This window comes from Amblyraja radiata, chromosome 1 (assembly GCF_010909765.2).
Source record: "Amblyraja radiata isolate CabotCenter1 chromosome 1, sAmbRad1.1.pri, whole genome shotgun sequence".
NCBI classification, from domain to species: Eukaryota; Metazoa; Chordata; class Chondrichthyes; order Rajiformes; family Rajidae; genus Amblyraja; species Amblyraja radiata.
This window is the reverse complement of record NC_045956.1, coordinates 46757199-46784457: the sequence shown is the minus strand read 5'-3', so window position 1 is coordinate 46784457 and position 27259 is coordinate 46757199. Positions and strand designations below refer to the sequence as shown.

At 43.1% G+C, this 27259-nt stretch overlaps 1 protein-coding gene across 3 annotated transcripts in view; it reads right to left on the bottom strand.

Annotated features, from left to right (window-relative positions):
* Window positions 1-24863, bottom strand: part of crmp1 (collapsin response mediator protein 1) — a 65701-nt gene extending 40838 nt beyond the window's left edge. The window contains exons 1-2 of one of the 3 annotated variants that reach the window (XM_033021221.1): window positions 24265-24863; window positions 3733-3821 (exon numbers count right to left, since the gene is read on the bottom strand). In XM_033021221.1, coding sequence (XP_032877112.1) covers window positions 3733-3821; window positions 24265-24654 — 479 coding nt within the window. In that variant the 5' untranslated portion in view covers window positions 24655-24863. Of the gene's footprint in view, window positions 1-3732; window positions 3822-23019; window positions 23273-24264 lie in introns of those variants that run through there. The other 2 variants (XM_033021229.1, XM_033021240.1) reach the window with 2 other exon arrangements.
* Between the last annotated feature and the right edge of the window lie 2396 nt (window positions 24864-27259).

Sequence of the window (27259 nt, the reverse complement as noted above, 5' to 3'; positions counted from 1 at the left end):
TTTCATTTCTTTATCATTCTCCAAGCCAAAGTTCATTTTTCCATGAAAGAGTTAACAGTTAAAACCTTTAGTTAGTAAGCTCTTCATTAAACATTAATGTAGTGTCAGACATCATGCAGACATAGTGTACTCCATTCTAATTTGCTCCACTGTTGTGTTTTAAGACAAATAATTTTTGTGCTTAAGTACATGCGCAGAAATTTGTTTTCCAGATTCTGCCATTTGATAAATTTAGAAACAAAAGCTGCAAACTGATCCATTCTCTTTGAATTGTACGAAGTGGGTTTCTTATCAATATCAGGAGAAGGCAAGGACTTACAAATGCAAAATAAATGCTAAATTCCTTTCTTGAATGCGGCTTAAGCTCAAGCCCACAGGGAAGAGAGTCAATCAACAATGGGCCTAGTAAATGATGGAATGATGCACAGAAGTAACCATTCTCAAAATGTTTGATTTACCATTACTTGTTCCTTGTCCTACGATCCCACCTGAAATGGAACAGCTTAGAAAATTTACGTACTATGAAATGTTTCAAAGAAAGAGATTTATTTTGCTCCCTTAAATAGGTATGTTGCAAAGCCTACTTGTAGCGTCGCTGAAAATCTGTCGCTGCGGGTGTGCGCGATTTTGGCGCCGTTTAGAGGGGGGCGGGTTTAAAACGCGATTTTCTCTAGGCTGTTCAAATCGAAGATGTTCAGCCTAGTTAATTATTAACGAAAAATCGCTGAAAGACCCCGTCGCAAAAGCTATTATTAGTTTTAAAGGCCTCGTAAATTAGTTATAGTAGTTTAAAAATCAATCTCTAAACCCGCGACCACCAGCAACCGCAGGGTCTCATAAAGCAAATAAATGAAGGTAGGCTGTATATTTTTACATTAAAAAGGGCTTCTAAAGATCCCTTTATACAAAGTTTAATATTGCGAGCAGCTCATTTTGGGCCCATTATATCCCGCAGTATTTTTCTGGGCATTTGAGGCACAAATCTACCGCAATGTGAACGTTCTAAACCAGCGCGTTCACAGGATCCCACTAGAAAGCTGATTTAAATGGGCATTTATTTACAGCAATTGAACACTAAATTCCTTCCATTTGGTCTATAAATTAATGTAAATGAGATTTAAAAATCATGTTTTATTGTGAATTATTTGTGAATATTATTTGGACATTTAGGCTATTTAAAAATGTTAATCATTTATTAAGAAATGGACAGATGTTTAGATCTAGTAATTGAAGTCTGAAATTAGCTACAATTAGGTAACTAACTAATTATATGCTTTAATTTAAGGTCATCCAAGTAAGATTATTTTATATTTGTTTCAGAATGCTTCAATCTATGATAACTGAAAATTTCATTCAGTTCTCTTAATTTTTAAGAAAGTTATGGGCTTTTGACTGTTCACGATCACAGCTTTTTTGTTATGTCCATAGAAAATCAATAGGGAACAAGATGCTAATTTCCCAGTATGAAAATGGCCATAACTTTTTAAATACTTGAGATATGAAAGTGAATTAGGTGTCAAATTAAACTTATTTTTATGCTTTATCTGATGGGATAAATTGCAGACTTGATTTTTAAAATCTCAAAATTTTGTAACATTGCTACCTTAAAGACCACGCTTGACATGTATTTATTACCTGAATTGTTATCTAGTGAAAGTGAATGCCTTAGCCATTGTAGAGATGCTCTTAATTTCACTGTTAAGATGACTATGTAGGCACTCAAGGTATTCCCTCTTTCTCCATCGCTCCCCCACGCAAGTCGCACCAGCTTCTCGTTCTCACATATCAGACAGCTAACAATGGCCTGTTTCACATATCATCATTATTTTTTTGCATATCTTTCATTCGTTTGTTCTGTATCTTTCTTCATCTCTGTCTATATCTCTCGTTTCCTTTTCCTCCGACTCTCAGTCTGAAGAAGGGTCTCGACCCAAAACGTCACCCATTCCATCTCTCCAGAGATGCTGCCCGTCCCGCTGAATTACTCCAGCATTTTGTGAAAGAAGCTATATCCCACTGAGGAAGAATTCAGTTGTCCATGCTCAAAAGATGGTCACAGGCAGCATTTAATACACATTGATATTTTAACAAATCTGGATTTCTGAGATACAATTTTTTATTTTTTTTTTAAAGAGATTTCATCTTAATCCAGATCTTGAAGATTTAATTTGTATTTTGAAAAAGTTCAGATTGGATGAAGCAATGATTAAAGGATGATAGTGTACAACTATCTATACTGTCTAACTCTAAAAGAACAACCAAGCCAAACATAACATCATCCACACTCCTATTGTAAGGTGAACAACCAGACCAACATGATACCAAACTAAAAGAAAACTTACTTTTAACTTTTAAAACAACTTTGCATAAGGGGGTACATTCTACAGTAATATCATAAGAATGTTAAATTTTCCAAAATATAAAAGACAATCTACCCACAAACACCATCCGATGCAACCACAATACATTGGTCTCAGTACTGGCAAAAATCAGCAGTTGAAAGCTTTAAGGGGCTGTCCCACTTGGGCGACCTAATCCGCGAGTTCTGGCGAGTTTGCCCTTGACTCATACTCGCAGCATGGTCGACACGAGGTCGTAGGAGGTCTTTGTAACTCTCCTTCATGCTCGAGAGTAGTCCCCGTGTACTCGAGGCCTCAGCTAGGTCGCGGCATATTTTTCAACATGTTGAAAAATGCCCGCGAGTAAAAAAAGGTCACCATGGAAAAAATCTATACTATTTTTACTCGTAGGTTTAGGCGTAGTAGGTCGTAGTAGGTCGGCATGTTATTCGTAGGTAATCGAGGGTAGTCGAAGATAGTCTTCATCATAGTCGAAGGGAGGTTGAAGGGAGGTCGAAGGAAGTCGTCTTCACTCTCCACTATTCGGTGTCCAATTTTCCCAAAGTTAGTCATAGCCAGTCGTAGCTAGTCGAAGCTAGTCTTCAACATAGTCAAAGAAGGTTGAAGGAGGTCTTCTACATAGTTGAAGGATGTCTTCAACATGACATTTTTCAAACTCTCCTAAATTCTTCTAAACTCGCCATTTAGGTCGCCTAAGTGGGACAGCTCCTTTAGGCATTCTTGCTGCTCCATTATTATCTCAACAAGAATTTGCAATTCACCAGTATTGTGATACCAGCTCGGGTTTAGGTTTAGAAGACAAAATGCTGGAGTAACTCAGCGGGTCAGGCAACATCTCTGGAGAACATGGATAGGTGACATTTCGGTTGGGACCCTACTTCAGGCTGATTGTGAGCGGGGGGAGGGGGGAGGTGAAAGCTAGAAGAGAGGAGGACAGAACTAAGCTTGGCAGGTAATAGGTTGGTACAGATGAGGAGGGTTTTTTTGATGGTAGATGGTTGGACAAAAGCCAGAGATGAAAAGACAGGTTTGAGAAAAAGGATTGAAGAGTTGTGAATTACAAAGCTAGAAGGAGGAATGTCAGTGGAAGGGGAGGGCACAAATAGGTACAGGTCCAGGTGGGTCTTAGAGGGGAGAGGAAGAAAGGGGGTTGTAGGTTCAGCTATTATCGGGTTTATTTTAACTATTTACACTTGCTTATAAATATTTCCTTCCCTTTCCTAGTATCTATGTTATTGCAAATCTTCCACATAACCAGAATACATGTTTATTAGCAACTTACTATGGGTATTCTAGATGCGCATAACAAATGCAATAAACAGGCTGCCGTGCAATTCTATAATCGTAGTGTAGCTAGTTATGAATGCTTTACCTTATGATCCCATCTTCTAGATAAATATCAGCATAGAAGGACCGGTCTTCATTGATGATCCTTCCACCTTTAATAAGAATTCGATCATTCTACAAAAGGAAGTACAAGGTTGAGTAAAGGACAACATTTAAATAATGTATCATATGCAAACCAAATCAAAAGCAACAACAAAAACTTTGCATAAAGTAAACATAAAAGCAATGATACCCTTTACTGAAAGATACATTGATGTACAGTTGAAGAGAATTTACATAAAGAAGTACATTTTGACTAGACTCAGCTGTGATAGCTGTACAATGTTACAGCCAGAAGGTCCTTGTTATTAACACACATACATGACAAATGGTCACTTGGAACCAGTACAGAAAACAGCAAGGTCTGAATTAAAATGTCCAGAGCATGAATCTACTCAAGATCCTGTACAAACTCAAATCCGCCCTGAAAACAGATGTGGCTTCATCAGCATCAGCCAATTTTCTTACATCACCAGTTTGTTTACTCACTAGCATGGCAATACCGTACATTATTCTCCTGGTTGAAAATGCCAACAAAAACTCCTATTGCTACGAGGAAGCTAGAATAGGGAAGCTAGGAGGAGGAATGTAGGTAGAAGGGGAGACATTGGTGCAAGTCCAGGTAGGGCATGGGGGTTGGGGGATAGGGGATGGGAAGAGGGGGATTAGGATTAAGGTTTAGCTATTATTTTAGGTTTAGGTTTAACTATTTGCGCATGTTTATAAATATTTCTCTCCCTTTTCTAGTATCTATGTTATTGCAAGTCTTCCACATCGCTTTGATACATATTTCTTAGTGATTTACTATGAGTATCCTAAATGCACTTACACCAAAATGTGCATTACAAATACATTTACAGGCATACGGTGACTTTATACTCACAAGTATAAGCATGCTGGAGGATCACTCACATCAACCTGCATTTCTGACTACTTTCTTTTTTCATGCCAATATCTTACACAGCATCAAATTGAGTGGAAATTTGGGGCAATTTCATTTGCTTTGGAATCATAGCAAATGCTTACGATAGCTTGATGATTTTCCTTGAGAAAACCTTGAAGATGCACCTACCCTCTGTGCCAGCACTGTGTTTGGGCAGCATCCCACACACGTCGCAATGTCCACAAGACATACTGGTACTGATAATCCTTCTAATAAGACACAGCGAGAGAAAACAGCAAGAGCTCAACTTATCTAATTAACATTCAAATATGAAGTACGTTTACCTGATATAGCATATTGTCCTGGGTTTAAAATTTGCTGATGTAAATCTTTAACCACAATCCAATTGATATATTTATCTACAGAATTCTTAAGTAAAAATATATAAAATTAATCCCTAAAATTTTATTACTGGTTTAGTTATCCCATGGTACATTTAACGAAGTTGATCGGAAAAGGATATATAATTTGGATGTCTTGTGGGATGGCTTAGACACATTTGATTATTTCAAGCTTATCACCATGCAAAACAGTGTACATTGGGTTTTTTTCTCTTGTTAAAATATTTAAAACAAAATTCAGTGTCAATGTTAATTTAGTCTGGATAGCAACTGGAAAACTCAGCTCTATAGAGCTGTTTAGAAACAGTGCCAGGATCTTAAGAGTATTTGAGATTTAATAGAGAGTTGCAAGGATCTACTTGCATTGGAAGATCGAGCCAAATAATTTTGCTGTCAGAACACCAAAATAGATCTTGCAAACTCTTCTTGGTCAATACATATAGTTGGAAGCACAACAGACTACAGGTGCCAAAATCTTGATCAAAAAAACAAACTGCTGGAGGAACTCAACGGGTCAGGCAGCATCTGTGGAGGGAAATGGGCACACAATGTTTTGGGTCAGGATCCTTCTTCAGAGAGCTTGGAAGATGCTCTTAAAGGCTTGGAGTACTTGAATGCATTGTTGATCTGCAAATATCAAGGATTTAATCCAGGCACAAGTAGAGGCTGTTTGGCATTTTGAAAGATTGGCAATGTTGGGGGGAGGGATGGGTCCCTCAAAATATAGTCCCTCAAAATCCTAAAGAAGAAGGAATGGGAGTGGGGATGTCACCCTTACTTTATTGCCTCCGTTACTTTTTCCTACAGGTGTGCTTTAAATTAGTCTGCATATAAACTAATATCCAACATTGTTCTTTTCGCTGGGCACCTCATCTCATGTTGAGCCAAACTGTATGGGTTTTTTTTTAAAGGCTAAAGAGCTTGTTAAGTGATAATTTTGTAATTGCACCTTTGAAATATTCATCTAGATCTCATGTAACAAGGCACAAATTTTTCAAGGTACTTTGAGTTGAGATTATTTCTCTTCAATGTGTGGAGTCACGCATTAAAAATTTCAGAAGCTGCTGTTTTTTCCTGCTGTACTGGCTGCAAAATGAAACCACAGAACAGGAACAGGCCCTTTGGCCCATAATGTCTATGCCGAACATGACACCAAGTTAAACTAATTTCCTCTGACGGCGTGTGATCCATATCCCTCCAGTCCCTGCATATCCAGTGCCTACCTAACACCCTCTTCAATGCCACTAGTGTATTTGCTTTCACCACCATTCCTGGCAACATGTTCCGGGCACCCACTACCCACTGAGTAAAAAGCTTGCTCCATACATTTCCTTTATATTTTGCTACTCTCACTCCAAAACTATGCCCACTAATATTTGATATGTCCGCCTGGATTAAAATGTTCTGAGAAGTTCTAAAAGGTTCGATGTACGCCTCTCATAATTTTATGTACTTTTATCGGTCTCCCCCTCAGCCTCCGAAGATACAGAGAAAACATTCCAGTTTTGTCCGGCCTCTGCTTACAGCTAACAGCTTCGTGTCTGGGCCGTATTCGGATAAGCCTCTTCCGCACCCACTCCACGTAAGGAAAACACTGGTAGGTTTCAGCATCATTACCATCAAATGCTTGGCCGTGTTTTGCTTGGGAGAAACCTCTGGTTGCCTCCGGAAACACCATGGAAGGAAGGACATTAGTTGGATTGGATTTGAGACATAATGGGAAACATGAGGAGTGGAGAGGTGATCCAGGAGTATCAGTCAGCTTGGGGAGAGAAAAGATGGTTTGACAAAGATCAATGTACAACATGGGACCGAAGATCGTCACAAAAAGCTGGAGTAACTCAGTGGGACAGGCAGCATCTCTGGAGAGAAAGAATGGGTGACGTTTCAGATCAAACCCCTTCTTCAGACTGGTTAGCGATAAGGGAAACGAGAGATATAGACGGTGATGTAGAGATATAAAGAACAATGAATGAAAGATATCCAAAAAGTAATGATGATAAAGGAAACAGGCCGTTGTTAGCTGTTTGTTGGGTGAAAATGAGAAGCAGGTGCGACTTGGGTGGGGGTGGGATAGAGAGAGAGGGAATGCCGAGGTTACGTGAAGTTAGAGAAATCAAAATTCATACCACTGGGCTGTAAGCTGCCCAAGCGAAATATTATCGCTGTTCCTCCAATTTGCGTTTAGCCTCACTCTGACAATGGAGGAGACCGAGGACAGAAAGGTCAGTGTGGGAATGGGAATGAGAATTAAAGTGTTTAGAAGCCAGAAGATCAGGTTGGTTCAGGCGGACTGAGCAAAGGTGTTCAGCGAAACGATCACCCAGTTTGGTCTCGTGGATGTACAAGAGTCCACATCTTGAACAACGGATATAGTAGATGAGGTTGGAGGAGGTGCAAGTGAACCTCTGCCTAACCTGAAAGGACTGATGGTGTCACTGGAAAGAGTCGAGGGAGGACATAGAGGGACAGGTGTTGCACCTTCTGCAGTTGCAGTGGAAGGTATCTGGGGAGGGGGTGGGAAGAGATGTTAACCAGGGAATTGCAGATGGAACGGTCTCTGCAGACGGTGCAAAGGAGTGGAGATGGGAAGGTGTGAATAGTGTTGGGAACACATTGGAGGTTGTGAAAATTTCAGAGGATTATATGTTTTTATGCGACGGCTGATGGGATGAAAGGTAAAGGCTAGGGGAGTCTCTGTTGTGACTAGTGGGAGGGGGAGCAAGGGCGGAGAAAAGGGTACCGAGGATACACGAGTGAGGGCCTCATCTATGATGGGAGAGGTGAACCCCCATTCCCTAAAGAATGAGGACATCTCGGATGTCCTGGTATGGAACACCTCATCTTGGGCACAGATGCAGCGTAGATTGAGGGATTTGGAATAGGGCATAGAGTCTTTGCAGGAAGCAGCGTTGGGAAGAAGTGCAGTCTAAATAGTTGTGGGAGTCAGTGGGTTTGTAATAGATGTCAGCGATAGTCTATTTTCTGTGATGGAGACTGTGAGATCAAGAAAGTGCAGGAAGGTGTCAGAGATGGTCCAAGTAAATTTGAGTGCAGGATGAAAATTGGTGGTGAAGTTGATGAAGTACATGAGTTCTACATGGGTATAACATGGGACTGTACATATAGGATTCAGTGCAGCTGGTGCTAATACCCTCACAAACCTGTGTACTTGTATTTAAATGCAAATATTTTTCAAAGGCCTTAAGCTAGTGCTGCAGTAAACAAAATAAAATAAAATCAATACTCTAATTATTCTTGTGAAAGTGATGTATTCACTCAGAATCCTTAGGTTGGCTCGAAATACATTATAGACAAATTCCTTGGACTTTATAGTAATCGTTTCACAGGTAAGGCCACTTCCAACCAACATAATATTTCCGTAGTTCTGGAAATATTTGCCATGCACATCCACTGAGGTTACCTCTGACCCCCCCAAACCAAAGAAGTTGTACATGCAAAATGTAGTGACTTGATACAAGGTCAAATGGCATACTATATACATCAACTGACCAATTTGTAATTTTGCACATTAAATTATTTAGTTCAATAATTGATTAACTGATTGAAAGACATATCATTGAAACTCCTGATCCCAGGAATGAGTAGGTTAACCTATGATGAGCGTTTGTCGGCACAGGGCCTGTATTCGCTGGAGTTTAGAAGAATTAGGGAGGACCTCATTGAAACATATAGAATAGTGACAGACTTGGATAGAGTGGATGTGGGGAGGATGTTTCCATGCAGGTCATAGCCTCAGAAATAAAGGAATTTCTTTTAGGAAGGAGAAGAGGGGGAATTTCTTTAGTCAGAGGGTTGTGAATCTGTGGAATTCTTTGCCACAGAAGACTGGAGAGGCCAAGTCAGTGGATATTTTTAAGGCAGAATTAGATAGATTTTTATTAGTACAGGTGTCAGAGGTTATGGGGAGAAGGCAGGAGAATGGGGTTAGGAGGGAGAGATAGATCAGCCATGATTGAATGGCGGAGTAGACTTGATGTGTCGAATGGCCTAATTCTACTCCTACGATCTTATAACCTTATGAAACTGGCCCTTTGGCCCACCAAGTCCACTCTAACCATTGCGGTTGGACCCTTTCACACTAGTTCTATGTTATCCCACTTTTACATCTACTTTCTACGAGTAAGGGCAATTTACAGAGGTCAATTGACCTATAAACCCACTTATCTTTGGGATGTGGGAGCAACCTGGAGAAACCCACATCGTCACAGGGAGAACGTACTAACTCCAAACGGATACCCGGGCCAGAGCACTATCAGCTGCACCACTGTGCTGTCCATAAATATGCAGAAATATTTATGAAGGCTGATTCGGGGGACAATATTTAGAAAAGGTAATTTTATAATGCAAAACTATCCTCCAACAAAAGTTAAGATACAATAAATAAAGCACAAAAAAAATCGAAGGAGAAACTCAGCAGGTCAAGCAGCATCTATGGAGGCATCCCTCTAGTGCTTTGATTTTTGTTCTTACAAATGATGCACAAAAATATTTCTAAAACAATATGGAACTCTCGTGACTCTTAATATGTCTATAGACAATTATTTGCTAATAGCAATCCCTCACTTTAATCTTCACCATTATTGCATTAATAATAATTATGTAACTCCTACATTATGCTGAAAAGTTCATAATTAACCCAAAACCAATTAAATTAATAAGAATGTGATTGCCTTTCCTTTAATGGCAAATAACAATGCAGCATAGATTCAATTGGCCATTTTAGTCAATTGCCATCCAAGCGATTTGTTTGTGTTCAAAATACCATAGTTACAGACTCGGCACAAATTAATTTGGTAAAATCCGCTACATCATACAATTTGACAACAGTGTCTATATGCATTATATTTTTAACTTCTGAGCATTGCCACTGGCTTGGAGAACCAGATTGATCTTGAACAGTTATTACCCATATTATATGTTGCAATATTCAATAATTAAATTTGATAGAGCAGATGGTCCAACAATTAAGATTCGCTTTATCTCTGGAGAGCATTTTGCATTAAGTTTTTAATTACAAACGTATGGTGTAATGAAAAGACAGGCTTATGTAATCGATTGTACTTAAGTTTAATGACCGCTGTATCGGAAATGGTTCAATTCTTCAGATTGCTTGGTAAGTATGAGATGTCAGAGTTATTTGAGATTTTTTAACTGTTAAACTGTATACAATCATGACAACACCGCCATGTTATACAAATTAACCATGAAAAATACAATTATTTTTTCTGTCAAACCTATCTTTCAGTAATAGATTCCACTGTAGAGTAAAAATCACAAGGGCCTTCACAGAGAATTAAATATTTTTTAAAAACTGACTGTCAAAAGTTTTAGAAAGTAGCATTAAAGGTTTGTTCAAACAGATGGATTTTAAGACAAGAAATCACAATAACAAAAAATTCAATTTAAAGATCATGTTTAGATTATCTCAAGTATTATATATTTTGAGGGATAGGGAGAGGTACGATATTCAGGGTAGAAGGGGGGGGGGGGAGGCGAGGATTGAAAACAATGACGAGAATGATAGAAATTGTAGCATAGCTTAACTGGGAGCCAATTTAAGTCAGCAGGCACAAAGTTGAAGGGTCAATTGGACAGTGTGAGGTTGGGCATAGGGTGGAAATGTTTTCAGGACCTTGTAGAGTAGAGCAAGGAAGGACAGCAGGAGTGCGTTGAAGCAGTTGGGTTTAGAGTTGAAAATAAAGAATTGATGACGTTTTCAACAGCAGATGAGTTACACAGGACCAGTGCTGAGTAACGATAATAAGATAGAAAAGGACATTCGGTGATGGAGTAAACCACCACAGAGAGCTGCAATTTTGCACCAGATTGTGAAAAGTCTTGTTCCCTTCGGATCCAGTTGCCGGAGAGGCAGTGTCAAGGGAAGAGACATTGAAGATGATGTTTTCAGTCTTCCCAAGATATTACAGAACTAAAAGGCCACAACATCTACAGTGCATTGCTGGGATTTGGAAGAAGAGCGAAGCCAAAGGCAAAAGGACCATTTGTAATGCTAGTTGGCATAGGAGTCAAATAGGGATGCAGAGTTTAACACCTAGTGGTTTAATTAGAATAGGAGTTTGAGAGAAATAAAAAATTAAATTAGGTTGCAGAGTTTCAAGGTGCGATGTGGATTTTAAAGAATGATAGATAACCTACACTTATTGCAAGGCATTACATGAATAAGTTACAACAAGTTAAACTTTATGCCAGTTGTGTTTTGGGAAAGCATTAAAGAACATACTGAGAAAGCAAGTCGGGGAATAACACTTGCATGTATTTGAACAATGAGGTGACATTCGAGAAAAGCCATGTGGCGAAAGTGGAGAATAAGCAATGCCGAGCAGGGGTTGATTCATAAAGATTGGAAGTTATTGCTAGAGCTAAAATTGATAAGCTTCATGGGTACCTAGGACCCGCTGCCAGGGGTAGTGTAGGAGACAGATACGACAGTACAATGCAAGAAGCTTTTAAAAAGGGACACGGATATACAAGGGATAAGGATCATGTGCGGACAGGAGATTAGTTTATCTTGGCATTATGTTCAGCATAAACATTATGGGCTTAAGGACCCAATTCTGTGCTGTATTGTTCTATGTTCTAATGTTAAGGAAAGCTATTCCCCAAAATAAGCAAGATCTGGTCATGCACAGGCTATTGGACACTACAGAAAGTGATTGTTGCCACAAAATACTGACAGAAACTGGACCTATACATTTGAATTGTGTGAAGGAAGCATACTAATAATGAAAAGGAGAAGTAGTCCAATCCTTTGCATATTCCAAATGTTAATATTTTTTGAAGAAAATTGGCCTGTTGATTCCAACATAAATAAAGGAGCAGACTATTCATGGCCTCAAGACTTTTGCACCACTTAATTTGGTAATTTAATTGATATCCCTTGATGCTGTTACTGAACAAATATTTTGAAAGTTCATTCCACATAATTGATTCCACATCCAGATCCTTTTTGAGGACTATAATTTAATCTATTAAACCTCAGTATCATTCTGGGAATATGTGTTGTAAGGTAACAATTTCAAGGACAGTCCAGTGTTGGTGGATAAAATGTGTGATGGTTTCTTTGTCAATTTATAGAAACATAGAAAATAGGTGCAGGAGTAGGCCATTCGGCCCTTCGAGCCTGCACCGCCATTCAATATGATCATGGCTGATCATCCAACTCAGTATCCTGTACCTGCCTTCTCTCCATACCCCCTGATCCCTTTAGCCACAAGGGCCACATCTAACTCCCTCTTAAATATAGCCAATGAACTGGCCTCAACTACCTTCGGTGGCAGAGAATTCCAGAGATTCACCACTCTCTGTGAGAAAAATGTTTTCCTCATCTCAGTCCTAAAAGATTTCCCCCCTATCCCCCTTATCACAGGACAAAGCTTTTGGATTAGTTTGGACAGTTTGTGAAGAGCATTGGATTAGACTGTGGTAGATGTAGCTTTAATCAAATTCATCCTGGGTAGTACTGTGATTGAAGTCTATAAAGAGTTCTTGGAAGACCGCACTGTGGTCTAAGAATATTCTTAGAATGCACTGTGGTCACTGTTAAGCAATGATTCATGGCTTTAACCAACGGTGGGAGTCTTGAGAACAGAACACAGAGTCAGTTTAAAGGATTCAAAAGTTTGAAGGTTCTTGCACTGACCAGAAATGATTTCCTTATTTATTAATTTACATGATGTGGGCATTACTGGCAAACCAACACTAATTGTCATTGAGAGCATGTAGCTATACTCCATCAGGCAAGTGAAGCATCATACTCCTGATATAGCTTATAGATGGTGGAAGGTCCGATCCATGTACCAGTCTAAACATTCCAATAGCACCTGTAGATCAGTCAGTATTAGTTGACCTGATCCATGTCATGTTTTACTGCATACCGCTGTACACTCAAACACCCATCTGGTTGAGTGTCTCATATTTTCTAGCCTGTGAGTCCAACCTCTAGTTCGATTCATCGTTGAGCTTGAGCTTACAATACCTATGTATTTGAGCTCTGTGTGTTTTCTAAAATAAACAATTTATACTCATGGACGGATTCTGAGTTATTACACATTCCTATATGGTGTCAGAAGTCACGGGAACACCTTGGATCAACGTCTTCAGTGTTTTTGAGGAGGACTACGATATCAACATGGCTGTGAAGCACCAAGTCAAGTCAGTTCACACTCAGCATCTATATTCCTCAATCTGGCGGGACATGATGCTGTGCGTCGGGCATATATTGCGCCCCTGCAATATTGGATGCGCAAGGTCAAGAGATTACACCTGCTGAAACAATGTATGACCCTGAATGCCTCAAGAGAAAGTTAAGCGAGCTATGCGACCCTCATACCAAGCTTATCATGCAGTGACATAAATTATTCACGTGCAGCCAAAGACCAGGAGAATGGAAACGTATGTATGCTCATTACAACATATAGCACAGCGCTGCAACTCCAGTGCTCTCTGTGATGAACTTGTTAGGGACAGGCTTCTAGATGAGAAATTGAAGAAGGAGCTTTTGCACGATCCCGACCTCACGCCGGCTAGAGCAATCAGGTCTTGTCGAGTTAATGAAGTGACCGAAGCACAAACTAAAACACTGACCACACCACAGGCTGCGTATAACATCGATGCTGTTCGACTGTATGTTAGAAGAGATCGATAACCTTATCAGCCTAATGAAACAAAACAGACCCCTTCTGGCCGGCCTAGCATAAGATTTATTAATGACTGCAATAATTGTGGAGGTTCACATATCACCAAGCGGGAAAAAAGCCCCGCCTTCGGTCTAATTTGCCATGGTTGCAAACGCAGAAACCATTTCTGGAGATGCTGTAAATCTCGCTTCAGCAAATACGAGACAAAACAAGCAGTCAATGCACTGCATCTCCCACACGACTTATCAGATGGAGCTTCAACAGACTCCACTAGCACGCAAGATAACCTGCCAGCAGTTGATGGAGTGTCTCTGAGAACATACTCCCTTCGAGAGCAGTTCGTTAAAAACAGAGATCCCATGGTCACGCTTGAAGTAAACAATGTAACGGTGGTGGCGAAAATGGATACAGGTGCTCATTGTAATGTTATGTCTCAGATGGGTTTTTCGAAGCTGCGGAATGCTGAGAAGATAAAAGCAAGCAGCACCATGTTACTCGTTTATGGCGGAAGCGAACCTATTACCATAGGAGTTGCCGACCTGCAGTGCCACCTAGCGACACAGTCATACAAACGGCCGTTTTACATTGTGAAGGGCAAAGTGGTGCCCCTTCTGGGTGTAGATGCTTATATTGACATGGGGCTGGTTTCATTCAGCAAAGCTGTTCATCAACTAATGCTAACCCCCACAACACATTTTAGCGGATTACAAAGACCTTTTCAATAATGAACTTGACAACTGACGCTCACGTATTCAATAATTCTAGACCTGGAGGTTAAGCCTGTTGTTTGCCCTGCTAATTGAGTTCCGGTTGCAACCGAGTTAAAGCTGAACTCGATAGAATGGTAGCCCTAGGGGGTCATCACGCCAGATTCTGAAACCACAGATTGGGTATCCTCGAAAAATCAAAAAGGTCCACTTTTCAACATAATTGTATAAGAGGTAAGAGTGTTGTAAAAACAAGCCTGAGGGCTTTGTGTCTCAATGTAAGGAGCATTCATAATAAGGTGGTTGAATTGAATGTGCAAATAGTTATTAATGAATATGATATAGTTGGGATCACGGAGACATGGCCGGGAGCTGAACATCCAGGGATATTCAATATTCAGGAGGGATAGACAGAAAGGAAAAAGAGGTGGGGTATCTCTGGAATTCTCTGCCACAGAAGGTAGTTGTGGCCAGTTCATTGACTATATTTAAGAGGGAGTTAGATGTGGTCCTTGTGGCTAAAGGTATCAGGGGGTATGGAGAGAAGGCAGGTACAGGATACTGAGTTGGATGATTAGCCATCATCATATTGAATGGTGGCGCAGGCTCGAAGGGCCAAATGGCCTACTCCTGCACCTCTTTTCTATGTTTCTATGTAGCGTTGCTGGTTAGAGAGGAGATTAACACAATAGAAAGGAAGGACATTAGCTTGGAGGATGTGGAATCGATATGGGTAGAGCTGCTTAGAACACTAAGGGGCAGAAAACGCTAGTGGGAGGTATGTACAGGCCACCTAACAGTAGTAGTGGAGTTGGGGATGGCATCAAACAGGAAATTAGAAATGTGTGCAACAAAGGTAAAACAGTTATAATGGGCGACTTCAATCTAGATACATACAGATTGGGTGAATCAAATTGGCAGTGGTGCTGAGGAAGAGGATTTCTTGAAATGTATGCGGGATAATTTTCTAAACCAACATGTAGAGGAACCAACAAGAGAGCAGGCTTTTCTGGACTGGATATTGAGTAATGAGGAAGGGTTAGTTAGCAGTCTTGTTGTGCGTGGCCCCTTGGGCAAGAGTGACCATAATATGGTTGAGTTCTTCATTAGGATGGAGAGTGACATAGTTAATTCAGAAACAAGGGTTCTGAACTTAAAGAAAGGTAACTTTGAGGGTATGAGACGTGAATTGGCCAAGATAGACTGGCAATTGATTCTTAAAGGGTTGACGGTGATATGCAATGGAAGGCATTTAAAGACCGCATGGATGAACTACAACAATTGTTCATCCCAGTTTGGCAAAAGAATAAATCAGGGAAGGTAGTGCATCCGTGGATAACAAGGGAAATCAGGAATAGTATCAAAATAAAAGATGAAGCATACAAATTAGCCAGAAAAAGCAGCCTACCAGAGGACTGGAAGAAATTCAGAGTTCAGCAGAGGAGGACAAAGGGCTTAATTAGGAAAGAGAAAATAGATTATGAAAGAAAACTGTTATGGAAAATAAAAACTGACTGCAAAAGCTTTTATAGATATGTGAAGAGAAAAAGATTAGTTGTAACAAATGTAGGTCCCTTGCAGTCAGAAACAGGTGAATTGACCATGGGGAACAAGGACATGGCAGACCAATGAATAACTACTTTGGTTCTGTCTTCACTAAGGAAGATATAAATAATCTGCCGGAAATAGCAGGGGACCGGGGGACAAATGAGATGGAGGAACTGAGTGAAATCCAGGTTAGTTGGAAAGTGGTGTTAGGTAAATTGAATGGATTAAAGGCCGATAAATCCCCAGGGCTAGATAGGCTGCATCCCAGAGTGCTTAAGGAAGTAGCCCCAGAAATAGTGGATGCATTAGTGATAATTTTTCAAAACTCTTTAGATTCTGGAGTAGTTCATGAGGATTGGAGGGTAGCTAATGAAACCCCACATTTTATAAAGGGAGGGAGAGAGAAAACGGAAAACTACAGACCAGTTAGTCTAACATCGGTAGTGGGGAAACAGCTAGAGTCAGTTATTAAAGATGGGATAGCAGCACATTTGGAAAGTGGTGAAATCTTGGACAAAGTCAGCGTGGATTTATGAAAGGTAAATCATGTCTGACGAATCTTATAGAATTTTTCGAGGATGTAACTAGTAGAGTGGATAAGGGAGAACCAGTGGATGTGTTATATCTGGACTTTCAGAAGACTTTCGACAAGGCCCCACATAAGAGATTAGTATGCAAACTTAAAGCTCACGGTATCGGGGGTTCAGTATTGATGTGGATAGAGAACTGGCTGGCAGACAGGAAGCAAAGAGTAGGAGTAAACGGGTCCTTTTCAGAATGGCAGGAAGTGACTAGTGGGGTACCGCAAGGCTCAGTGCTGGGACCCCAGCTATTTACAATATATATTAATGATTTGGATGAGGCAATTGAATGCAACATCTCCCACTTTGCGGATGACATGAAGCTGGGGGGCAGTGTTAGCTGTGAGGAGGAAGCTAGGAGGGTGCAAGGTGACTTGGATAGGTTGGGGGAGTGGGCAAATGCATGGCAGATGCAGTATAATGTGGATAAATGTGAGGTTATCCACTTTGGCGGCAAGAACAGGAAAGTAGACTATTATCTGAATGGTGGCCGATTAGGAAAAGGTGAGATGCCACGAGACCTGGGTGTCATGGTACACCAGTCATTGAAAGTAGGCATGCAGGTGGATCAGGCAGTGAAGAAAGCGAATGGTATGTTAGCATTCATAGCAAAAAGATTTGAGTATAGGAGCAGGGAGGTTCTACTGCAGTTGGACAGGGCATTGGTGAGACCACACCTGAAGTATTGCGTCCTGTTTTGGTCTCCTAATCTGAGGAAAGACGTTCTTGCCATAGAGGGAGTACAGAGAAGGTTGACCAGACTGATTCCTGGGATGGCAGGACTTTCATATGAAGAAAGACTGGATAGACTCGGTTTGTACTCGCTAGAATTTAGAAGATTGAGGGGGGATCTTATAGAAACTTACAAAATTCTTAAGGGGTTGGACAGGCTAGATGCAGGAAGATTGTTCCCGATGTTGGGGAAGTCCAGAACAAGGGGTCACAGTTTAAGGATAAGGGGGAAATCTTTTAGGACCGAGATGAGAAAAAAAAAATTCCCACAGAGAGTGGTGAATCTGTGGAATTCTCTGCCACAGATAGCATTGGCTATATTTAAGAGAGAGTTAGATGTGGCCCTTGTGGCTAAAGGGATCAGGGGATGTGGAGAGAAGGCAGGTACAGGATACTGAGTTGGATGATCAACCATGATCATATTGAATGGCGGTGCAGGCTCGAAGGGCCGAATGGCCTACTCCTGCACCTATTTTCTATGTTTCTATGGTTGCCGCAACTAAAAAGAACAAGCAGGAGATATGCATTTGTATCAACCCTAAAGACCTAAATACAGCATCAGAGACCTCATCACCCCATGCGTACCATGGAAGAGGTGGCTCACATGGGCAAGGCTGCTGTGTTCTCTGTGTTGGATGCCCGTTCTGGCAAATTCCTCTTGACAATCAATCATCTCTGCTCACTACTTTCAGCACAGCCTTCGGACACTACAGATTTCTGCACATGCCGTTCGGCATCAATTCAGCCAGTGAAGTATTCCAATGCTCGATGAAGCAAATGTTTGACAGATACCCCTGCGTGATCATTGTGGATGTTATTATTGTAGCGGGTAAAGACCTGCAGGAGCACGATTACAATTTGAAGAAGGTGCTCGACCACGCCAGGGAGGTAAACTTAAAACTTAACCCCAGTAAATGCAGGTTTCGAGTCAACCAAGTTAACTAAGTTGGTCATGTTTTCACCAACAACATCCAACAAAGCCGATCCTGCAAAGATAGCAGCCATCAGTGAAATGGCAGCGCCATCCAATGTTACAGGTCTGCAAAGATTTTTAGGCATGATGAACTACCTGGGCTAGTTTATTCCACACTTCAGCGAGCTCTCAGCCCCGCTACGTCATTTCACTCACAAGGACGGTGTTTGGATGTGGCAGCAGCAGCGAGCTTTTGACACTTTAAAACACCAGATATCGTGCCCACCTACTCTGGCGTACTTCGATGTCAATAAGCCAGTCACGCTGACCTGCAACGCCTCCCAATACGGCCTCGGCATGGCGTGCCTCCTAAAAGATCAGCTGATTGCTTATGCCTCACAGACCATGACGGACATAGAGACACGGTACGCGCAGATCGAGAAGCAGTTACTAGCAGTAGTATTCGCATGTGTGAAGTTCAATGACTATATCTTTGGCAAAGTTGTGACAATCGAAATGGACTTCCAACCACTGGTTTCCATCCTGAAGAAACCAATACATGCTGCACCAGCCAGGCTGCAAAGAATGATGCTGCAGCTCCAGAAGTATGACATCACCCTAATCTACAAACGTGGGAAGGACGTACCTGGCAGACACCCTGTCCCGTGCACCCAGGAAAACCGACGATAGACATGCAGCCGAGAAGGACACATTTGATGATTGACCACGGTTTCCCCTCAGGGTTGGGCAAGTTGATTGTTCACACGGCTGAAGATAACACCCTACAGGTACTCACATCTATCATTGAATGCGGATGGCCTAACTAGCAGCACTCAATTCCACTTTCGGTGCAGCCATTCTTTCCCGTCAGGGACGAACTAGTAATCGAGAACAGAGTTATTATGAAGGGCCGTAAAGCAGTGGTCCCAGCTTCACTGCAGCAAGAGTAGAGGGCACCCTGGTTCAGAGGTAACGGTGCAACAGGCCAAGAGCATGTTCTTCTGGCCTGCCATGTAGGTCTATGTGCACCAGAGGACGCAGTCGTATGCGATATGTAACAGTCTAGCACCGCACCAGCAGAAGGAACTGTTCCTGCATCACCCGGTGGACAACCCTGGCGACTGACATTTTTGATTGGAATGGCAACCAGTACCTGGTTCTATCAATCAATCAATCAATATCAATATCAGTTTTATTCGTCACTTGCACATTAACTACAAAGGGAGGGTGGACAATTCTGGTTTGTTATCTCTGGAACAGAGGTTGAGGGGAGACTTAATAGAAGTGTATACAGAGAGAGGCATAGATGCAGAGGTAGGGCACAAGGTCAGTGTCTTTTTCACAAGGTGGAATTATCAAATATTAGAGACCTTAAGGTGGGAGGGGGGAGAAATGTAAGAGGTTTGCAAGCCAAGTTATTTTTCCATAGAGGGTGGAAAGTGTTTGGAATGTGCGGACAGGGGAAGTGCTGGAAACATACACAAGTTTAGACACACACACACACACACACTGGCAGGAAGTAGAGGGATACAGACCACGTGTAGGTAGATCGGATGAAATGGACTGGTATCATGGCCGACACAGGCATGGAGGGTTGCAGGGCCTGTATTTGTGTTGCACTGTTCTATCTTCTAAATATGTAACCATACCATGGGTTACTCCTCATCATCTTCCTCATCATCTTCCTTAATCTTGTTGCAGCCGCTATCCCCGGTTACACCACATTTTGTCATCAGCTGGCATTTACATCATTGTGCCAACCTGTTTCAATGTAACTAGCCCATCTCCTTTAGTGGCTCACCTTCCCATGCCCAATGAATTACCTCTGCTCAATAATCCATCTTTGGTCCCTATTTCTCATCCATATGTTACTGGCTGACATTGCCATCCACAAACAAGGCTTAACATTTGTCTCCCCTCTATTTCACCACAGCTCCTGCATCGTCCAGGAGTTGACGAGAGAATGGGGTTGAGATGGAAAGATAGAGTAGCCATGATTGAATGGTGGAGTAGACTCAATAGGCCGAATAGCTTAATTATGCTCTTATGACTTATGAACTTATCCAGCAGTTTGTTTTCATTAAAAGACAAATGAGCTACAACTTCTCAGCACTCAAAGTTAACCGTTCCTCTTTCCTCAGATGCTGGCTGTCCTTCTGAGTATTTCCAGCGTACTCCGGTTGATTTCAGTTTTCCAGCACCTGCAGGTTTTTAATTTATCATTTTGGCCATAAGTTCATAGGTCATGGGAATAGATTGAGTCTACGCCGTCATTCAATCATGGCTAGCCTATTTTTCTCTCTGAAACCCCATTCTTCTGCCTTCTCCCCATATCCCTCAACACCCTTACTAATTAATTTCTGCTTTGAAAATGTCCACTGACCTCCACAGCTGTCTGTGGCAATTAATTCCACAGAATTACCACTGAAGGCTGAAGACATTTCTCATCTCCTTTCTTATGCCCCTGTCCCACTTAGGAAACCTGAACGGAAACCTCTGGAGATTTTGCGCCCCACCCAAGGTGGGGCGATGCTAGTTGAAGGTGGTTGCCGGAGGTTGCAGGTAGTGGAAGGTCTTACTTGCAACCTCCGGCAACCACCTTCAACTAGCGTCGCAACCGGCTTCGACTAAAAAATTACCGATTTTTAAAACGGCAACCTATTTTTAGTTTTTGAATTTTTTGAAATAATCACCGGAACATAGAAGAAGCGGAAACCACTTTCGACCATTAGGGAGGCTGACAAAAACCTCCGGGAACCGCATGGAAACCTTGGGTGGGGCGCAAAGTCTCCAGAGGCTTCCGTTCAGGTTTCCTAAGTGGGACAGGGGCATAAAGGTACATCCATTTATTCCATGGCTGTGCCCTCTGATCCTTGACACTATCACTTACATCTGCCACAAATTAAATTGCATTTAGCTATCAATTGCTACATCCTAATTTCCAATGACTGGGCCCTGTGCAACCTTCCATTCTACCCCCTCTAACTCTGATCATGGCATTGGATTGTTATTGTCAAGTGAACAATGACATTTTTTCTTTGTGTGCTATCCAGTCAAAGCGTGCTATAAACAAGTACATTCGAGCCATTGCATGTATAACTGGTAGTGCAAAGAAAAAAAATACCGGAGTGCGGAATTAAATATTACAGATTCATAGTGGTAGTTGCAGAGAAAATGCAATATTTTTAAAGTGCAATCGCCACAAAGAGGTAGGTTGTGAGATAGGGTCTATACCCGTATCTTATTAAATACCCTGTGACCTTAGCACCATTAACACAGGAGTTCATTCAACCATCCCACTAACATGAGTAGGTATTCCCTTCCAAATTTCCCCAAATCCACTATTCAAAATCCTTCCAACTCTTTCCCAACAAAATTATCTTTTTAATTATCTTCAAATATGCAAGTCTATAAAAAAAGGCACCGGAGTGTGTTGCCTGCTCAAATAAAATTTAGGGGTTCAACTCGTTTTTTATGACAATTCTGAACCATGAACACAAATGACTTGCAATTTACTCTTTCACTTCATGAATCCTATAACTCACTGAACAATCTTCCAGCATTGTCATCTGCCTGAGAGTGTAAAATAATCTGTGCTCGAATAATAGGGAATTCTGTGTTCTAGGGGCAAGTTACTCAATTGGACTGAAAACGGGCGTCGCCCTGCTGGGAAACCTTCAGGCTGTAGCCATCGCTGGTCTACCCATTGTCGTGTCTCAAATTCCCACTTCAGTGACTTGATTGATTGCCCAGGCAGAGAATGCAGCATAATACTGCTTTCCCCAAAGAAACTCCAGTGCAACTACATTTCAGATGGCCGTATTACAATTTAGACCAATCATTCACCAAATTATATCAGGCGGAAGATGGTTTTGTTCCCCTGCCTAGGCAGGTACGGAGACATGTCACCGTGTTGAAAGGCTAATTTCATCTCAAAGGAGTCTCCACACATCAAAGCGAGAAGCCTACAGCAACGTAACAAAGAGCTCCACGTACTAGAATATTAATCCTTGTATTTGTGTCTGCCTCTAACTATCCGGAACAATCTAAAGATTATTATAAACGTCTATATTAAACACCCAAAGTAACCCCACCACAACTTCCGTAGTTGGCGTAATTAGAGTTTGACCTACGAGGTGTATCTCAGTGATGGCGCTTTGTGCTATGAAGGATTTTTTTTGTCTGGGTTGAATTGACCCAGCTCCGCCCATCATCTACAAATAAATCTGCCCCTCCATGTACAATCAAAGATCAACCGTATTCACTTTTCGTTCGCAATCCAATGCCCAGAGATGCGGCCGTTATTAGCATCTGTTATGCTTGTCCTGCGATTTGGCTGATTTAAATCAGCCTTCCTTTACCTATGAATCCACCAGCTTGCAAGTTATTTGTCCCGATGCGTATTGATCATTCTATCGATCAGGTCTTTTCACCAGAACAGCCACACCCATGACATTGTCTGAAACCATTTGTTCCTTTATCATTCCTCTCTCTGTAAATACGTAGCCCCTTATCAACCCTATCCACCGTTAGAAGCACGAACACATTTTATTTATTCACATTTTAAAGAGAAGCTGGTGCTATAGGTGACGAGAATCGGTTTAAAGTGAACCTCGCCTCCCCCGGGCCTTTGGCCGCCATAATACCAAATCACTCAGCACAATACGGCCCACAAAGTAGATGCAGATCCTATCCTTAGCCCCCTTTCCAAAGGCACGGGTATGGAGCGCGTATATACACACAGACACACACACAGATAAACATACGTACATACACATACAACTGGGACGCCAGCTCGCCCTTCCCTCTCCCAAAGAAAGAGCTTACCGTTACACGGTGCATGTCCTGGCCGTCTCGGTTGGGCATGTTTGCCTGCACTTTATTGTGAGGGGGGGGGGGGGGGGGGGGGTGGTAAAGAGCAACGTTTTGGGCTTTAAATTGGGCCGCCAATTGTAACCTTACAAACTCGATGCCTTTTTGGAGGGGAAAGCAGTGTTTGTTAATGAAAGTGTTTCTGTGTGTGCTGTTGAAGGGGTTGGCTGCAGCCGTCCAAGGGGGAAGCTAGAAAAGAGCTCCTTCTAGAGGCTGCCTGCCTAATGGAGACGCGATTCACCTCAGGAAGCACTTCCCACCATCCCCGCACAATGCAAAGTTCAGCGGTACCAATACCCTCAGGTTTTCTCCCACGGTCAGTTGAAGCAGGATAACTGGACTTTTCATTTTTATCCTCTGGGTTAATGGGAAAGTCACCTTAAAGTGGCTGGTTAACCCTCGCCATTCCATCTCGCCAAACCCATCTTGCAAAGTAGTGTGGAGCACGCCGCCGTTTCCCAGCACCTCGTCCCCACAGCGACAGACTGAAGTCATGATTTCAAAACCCACACATTTTTTCAAAGTAAAATAAAAATAAAATTCCAGCGGGGTTCAGTCAACTCAAGGGGAGCTTCTGGTGAACTAGTTCTGTTTTTATTTCTAGAAATCCTCATCTAAGTGTTGGTGGGACGAGGAAAGTAGAGTCTTTCAAATACATTACGGAGTGAGAAATAAAAAAATAAAATTAACCACCAGGACTTTAAGATGAAAGGAGAGAGAAAGAGCGGGTCGTGCTGCCACAGACAATGGCTCATGAGACAACAGTGGGTGGGTGAATAGTTAAAATAATAAGAGCTCCTGTCCAATGTTTCCAGCCGGATTCCCACAGAGTGGGTCTGCGGCTTGAAGCAAAGACGGGTGTGCATGGTGTGCGTCTCCTCCCCCGGCCGCCTGATTCCAGTTCAATAAACACCGAACAAAAGAATCAGTCTACTTTTAACCAGGAATGGGTCTGTGCAATGTCTCCACCATCACGACTTCAAAACCACACTCTGCATCACTACTTTCAAACAACACAATTCGATCATAAGGTACTTAAAATGAAGTCTTTTCTTTGACTACCTTTGACTTTGGAAACTGGACTGAGATAACTCGATTGCAAAAAAAAAAAATAGAAGGGACTTTGTTTTGTTGTTGCGTGTGATGTTGGGCTCGTTTAATGGTAATGATAATGGTGGGGGGGTGGAGGTTGGGCTGTACCTTGCCTGGCTCCCAGCCTTGGAGCAGCGCTTTGGCCGTCGCCGGTCTGATCTCCAGCGGGGCCCGCTCCTCCCTCTCGCTGGGAGAACTGATGACCGAGCCGGAGATCTCACTGGTGTCGCTGGCAGTTTCGCTCATCCCATCCGATTCCGGGGACAAGATGTCATGCCGGCTGGCGCTCCTAGAGGCCTTGGAGCTGCGTCGCCCCACGCTGTAGGCATCGAAATCTATTGTCTTACTTTCATACGCACCTTCCACGGTGCAGAACATGCCTCCGTACTTCTGCCGGGGGGTTTGAGCGGTGGTACCTGGTCTGGCCAGGTACACCGGCAGATCCTGCTCCTTGTTCCACAGTCTTTTACCATCGGACAAGCTTCCCGGACGAGCCATGTCTGAGAAAGTGAGAAACGGTTCGCTTTCTCCCACTCAACTCGCCGCAACACTTTCACACCCTTGCACACCCACACAAGCAATCACAAGGAACCAGTGGAACCCAGTCAGCATGCGGCAAGCCAATGAATCCTCTGGTGACAGGCGATTTCATGCAACGCTTCTGACACGGAGGCAATAGCGTCTGCATAGATGCAAAGAAAAGGGTCGCTGTTGGTTCAGTAGGGTTTGTTTCTGGTGGGGGAGGGAGTGGTCGTTCCTTCCTCTGAGGAGGGGCCTTCCTGGCATGAATTCTGAGTGGGAATTGGGAGGGGGAGGGGCGGCTTGTCTGAAAGCAACACTATTGAAACGATCGATCAAAACGTCGCTGGAATGATCAGCATTCAGTGCACGGGGTGAGCTATCCTTTCAGCACCTCCCGTGCAGACTCAGTCCCACGCTGCTGGGGCGGGGAGATCAGGAAGGCTGAGGTCAGTATTTGACCGGAGTGCGATAATTGCTTGTTTTCTTGCAAATAAACGACCTCTCTGCATTACATCTCAGCCGCTTTTGTTGAAAGGAACAAAGTTCAACTGATTACCGCGGGGAGAATTTTTGAAATGTTAACTCGTGGTTGCAAAAACTGAAACACACCCTACGACTGACTGCCATGAACGCAACTTGGTGGTGTAGTTTGCAAAGTATTCTGAGAACTGGATGCAAATTTAAGTCAATCTAAAGCGCAGCCCTCGTCAAATCATCGCACGTGTATTTTATGGATTTACATCTGAGAAGCAACAATTAACCTTCGACCTCCAGCCATTAATAAAGCAGAAGAATTGTACTGGTGTTAAAATAAACACGATTCTAACGGGAGGAGCAAACTTGTGCCATTCAGTCGCTAGACGTGCTGTTTAAATATTTGCTGGTGGGTCGGGGAGGTCAGGCAACCACGTCGTCAGGCTGAGGTCACTCTTTGGAGGGAGAATGGTCGTGGTCTTTGCTGACTGCCAACAACGAGGTTACTGATAAAAAGGCATTCATGGTGTCAAATGTTGCAGATTTTGGGAGAAGGTTTCCGTGTAAGATCATTAGCCCTTTTTGCAACATCTCATTCATGTTTCGTTTAGTTGAAAGATACAGCATAGAAACAGCCTTCAGCCTACGGAGTACTTGATGCCTATTACCCATGTTATCCCACTTTCTCGTCCACTTTCCTACACACTAGGGGTAATTTTACAGAAACAAAATAACCTGCAAATCTTTGGAATATAGGAGGAATCTGGAACACCCAGAGGAAACCCACACAAGGAGTACCTGCAAACTCCACATAGACAGCATCTGAGATTAGGGTTGAACCTGGGTGTCTTGCGCTGAGAGGTAGCAGCTATACCACAGTGATGCCGTTGTGTTGATTTAATTTAGCACACGCAATCCATTTGAGTTGCAAGTTAGTTTATCACTTAGGGGAGGGGGGGAGGGTTAGAGTTGGTCTCAGTCTATGCCTTGACAGAAGGGGGAGGAGTTGTACAGTTTGATAGCCACAGGGAAGAAGGATCTCCCAGGCACGGAAATCGCTATCAAAATATGAGGGGGACCGGGGACACAATTTCCTGGCGGCCGCGCGCGCACGCACACGCGCGGCTTCGGAGGTTTCTGATGTGGGCCCTGTGAACGATAATTACAGCTCAATCCAGCGCTAAATGCAGCTCAACTCTGCCTGTCTCGCTGGGTTAACCTACAGCCCTGCCTGGACTGACGGACACCCGCCTGGAGTTGTGGAGCTAGCGCTGCTTCTCCGTGCTGGTTGTAAACCTGGGCCATATTTCCCGTAAAGTCCAGGCAGGCCTGTAGGTTAACCTGGTGGGACAGGCAGAGTTGAGCTGGGTTTAGTGCTGCTTCTCCGCGCTGGCTGTGGGCCTGGGGGCACCACGCCCATCTGACTCCCAATGCCTCTGGCCACCCCCGGGAGGGGGGGGGGGGGCATTCGGGTGGGGACGGGGATGGTCCAGTGGCGGTTCGGCAGCGATTGCAGGGCCGGAGAGCCGGGATCGATCCTGCCTGCGGATGAGGCACAGGTCTGTGTCCAGGGCTGCCGAGAGGTTTTTGCCACGTCTCCCTCCTCCAATCACCGCGCTCTATCCTCAGTCCCACACCCCCAGGCCCCCCACTTCTGCCTCTCACCGGCACCTCCCTCCTCCAATGATCGGGCTGAATCATCATGTCCCACCCCCATTGCCTGCTGACCGACGTCTCTCTAGTCGAATTGGTGCCCTCGATCAGCACTCCCACCCCCACTGTCTGGCGGAAAGCGGAGTTTTCACCGGGTTTTAAAATCCGGATTACAAAAAAATGGGGGAATCGTTCCCCACCTCTCAAAACAGGTGTGGGGGGGGGAGGGAGGGGGGGTGTGAGGGGGGGGGGGGGGTGGTGGTGTGAGGGGGGGGGTGTCCCCCCTGCCCCCCCCGGGATTTCTGCCACTGCCTGTGGAGTTCTGTCCTGCATCTTGATGGAACCAGTCTGTTGCTGAAGGTACTCCTCAGGTTGCCCAGTGAGTCATGGAGGGGGTGAGCTGTATTGCCCATGATGCTCAGCAGTTTGAGAAGCATCCTCCCCTTCAAAACCA